The 2,665-nt window shown below is 29.5% G+C and overlaps 1 protein-coding gene across 1 annotated transcript; it reads left to right on the top strand.

Moving 5' to 3' along the window:
- The first annotated feature begins 589 nt into the window (after positions 1-589).
- LOC111899112 (auxin-responsive protein SAUR76) lies at positions 590-1,319 on the top strand. Its single transcript, XM_023894988.3, has one exon. It carries the CDS (start codon positions 648-650, stop codon positions 987-989), a length of 342 nt encoding a protein of 113 aa, XP_023750756.1. The 5' UTR covers positions 590-647; the 3' UTR covers positions 990-1,319.
- The last annotated feature ends 1,346 nt before the right edge of the window (positions 1,320-2,665 follow it).

Consider the following 2,665-nt stretch of genomic DNA (forward strand, 5'->3'; position numbering starts at 1 on the left):
TAGTATTTTATTTAATGTGTTATAATTAGACATAAAAATTATAAATATCTTATATCTGAAATCATGGAAGAAGTATGTGTACTAGACTGATAGGATCCTATTATTATAATTATATAAAATCATGGAAGAAGTAAGCTATTTTACCACGTTAAATATGTGTTTTAAACTTTACTTTTTTATTAACTTTTGCTAATTAATTTGTATTATAAAATGTTTAATAATACTTTATGTTTTCTATGACATCGAATATTAATAATATCTTATACTTTATGCCTTATCAAATAATTATTAATTTGTTTTTTCTTATATATCCATATTATAATATTTTGATTTAATTAAATATTATTATAACTTATTAATTTGCTTAAAATAAAAATGATAGGCTAATATAATAGATGCTCTAATCTTTTTCTTGGAATAGTGTTTGGACTTGTCTAGACAAACAGAAGAGAAGGGAGATGATTAAGATTTGTGGTCTAGGGTCGTTGTTACCTGACTCCAGCCTTTTGTGGGCCCAAAACCTTCCCCTTCCATAACCCACCTGCTGCTTTTATGTCTATGTATATATACACATATATCTTCTCACCCATTTCCCTCAAAACAAATACTCTTCCATCTTCAATTCATCACAACATTAACATCCATTAATGGCGAGAGGCGGAGGTGGAGGTAAGCTAACGAAGCTCAAGTCCGTGTTAAAGAAGTGGCACTCCTTCGGAAAACCTTCAGCGCGTAGCACCGGTGGCAATGCTATTGCCGCCGACCCAAGACATTGCCACGCTGTGTACGTCGGAAAATCCCGCCGGCGTTACCATATAACCTCAGAGGTGGCGGAGCATCCCGTGTTTCAGGAGCTGGTGGAACGTTCCGGCGACGGGGAGACGGTGGATTGTGAGGTGGTTCTGTTTGAACACTTGTTATGGATGCTTGAAAATGCAGACCCTCAACCGGATTCTTTGGAGGAGTTGGTGGATTTGTATGCTTGCTAATTTGATCCGAAATTGCTTCTTCTTCTTCTTCTTCTTGTTGCTGATTAGTTTCTAATTCAAACTTATCATACCATTTATAAGCTAAGAAATCCACCTAAATCCTAATTGTATTGTTTTGTATTCTGGTTCACATTCATTCTTTTATTGTAGAGATGAAGTGAATGGATATTTAGAGGCAACAATTGTAACCAATTTCAAAAGAAAATGCATGCTTCCATATAAATTTGTCATAAAAGAATGTATGTATGTATGTATGTATATGGAACTATGTATGTATGTGTAATGTTTTGCTTTAATCAATGTTATATTTAGAAAACATATTTAGGTTTATTTAGTAATTTTTCATAGAATAAAGTATGATTAGAAATTAAGCAATAATTTCTTATTGTATTGTAGAATGAGGTTAATGTCATTGTTGAGTAATGAATGTGAATTATTTTATTTTATTTTTTAAGAAAAACATTTTTTTAGAAGTACATTAAATCGTAAATAATATGAACACTTTCTTTACAAATTACCCTTATCTTAATGTTATTTTGTAAGCAATATGTTCCAACGACTTACATTATAGTAATATTTTCTTTTTGAAATAATAATATTTTATAAGAACAAAACGTTTTATTACCCATTTATGACATTGCCACTAATTATATGTATTAAAAATAAGCAAAATTCATTCTCAAAATATATATTATGTTATTATAAAAAACTAAAAACTTATATTTTTTAACGTGATTTTTTAAAAGCGGCTATAGTTTGAAAAGACTTTGATGCTAAAATATTACCACTGTGATTCTAAAAAATTACCGAAAAGAACATTTACAAAAGAGTTTTTTCGTTATGGTTTTTTAGAATGTCTTAACATCAACTTATCAATTTGAAAAACTCAAAAGATCTCCACAATATTAGACATGTTTCATCAACTTAATAATTAGTTCCATAAATTTTGATTTATAATTTCTATTATTATCACAAACTAGCAAGAATCTAGAAAAACAAAACAATTACAAGACATTTTGGATCATTGGGTTTTATAACCATAAAATCCAAATGATAGTGTTTTACTATGTCTATTTGAAAGTCAATGTCAATCAAAAGAATGAATAACAATACTACCAAAAATATTACTTCTTTCAATCTAGACGTGTGAAAGATGCCACTATTTTTATAACTCTAAATCAACCAAATAGATGTCAAAATAATAACATCTAGAGCCTTCTTCTTCATATTTGGTAAATAAATCATCTCCATCCAAAATAATAACTCAACAATAGAAAGGAATAGAGGCAAATGGGAGGTCTAACCATTTGAACACTTTTAACCAAACATGGTTAGCCACTTCACACGAGACAAAGACATGATTAATAATTGATTGTAAATTTAAAAGACCCATTATAATGATTCAAAACACCCCATCCAAAAGCTTAAAAACTATATACAAGTTTAATTGAAAAAGTTCTCACAATAAGGAAGGAGTTTTATCAAAGCTTTTTCAAAATAGAAATAGAAAAACTTAAAAAACATACACATATTATGGATACTATAAGCAAGTTCACTATAGATATAATGTGATATTGTATAATATGTTGGCATGTTGATAATTGGAATGGAAGAATGTAGGTTGTGGTTGTGTTGATGTGAAAGCATTTGTTAAAGGGGGATGGTGCGCCACACAT

This window comes from Lactuca sativa, chromosome 5 (assembly GCF_002870075.4).
Source record: "Lactuca sativa cultivar Salinas chromosome 5, Lsat_Salinas_v11, whole genome shotgun sequence".
Taxonomy (NCBI): Eukaryota; Viridiplantae; Streptophyta; class Magnoliopsida; order Asterales; family Asteraceae; genus Lactuca; species Lactuca sativa.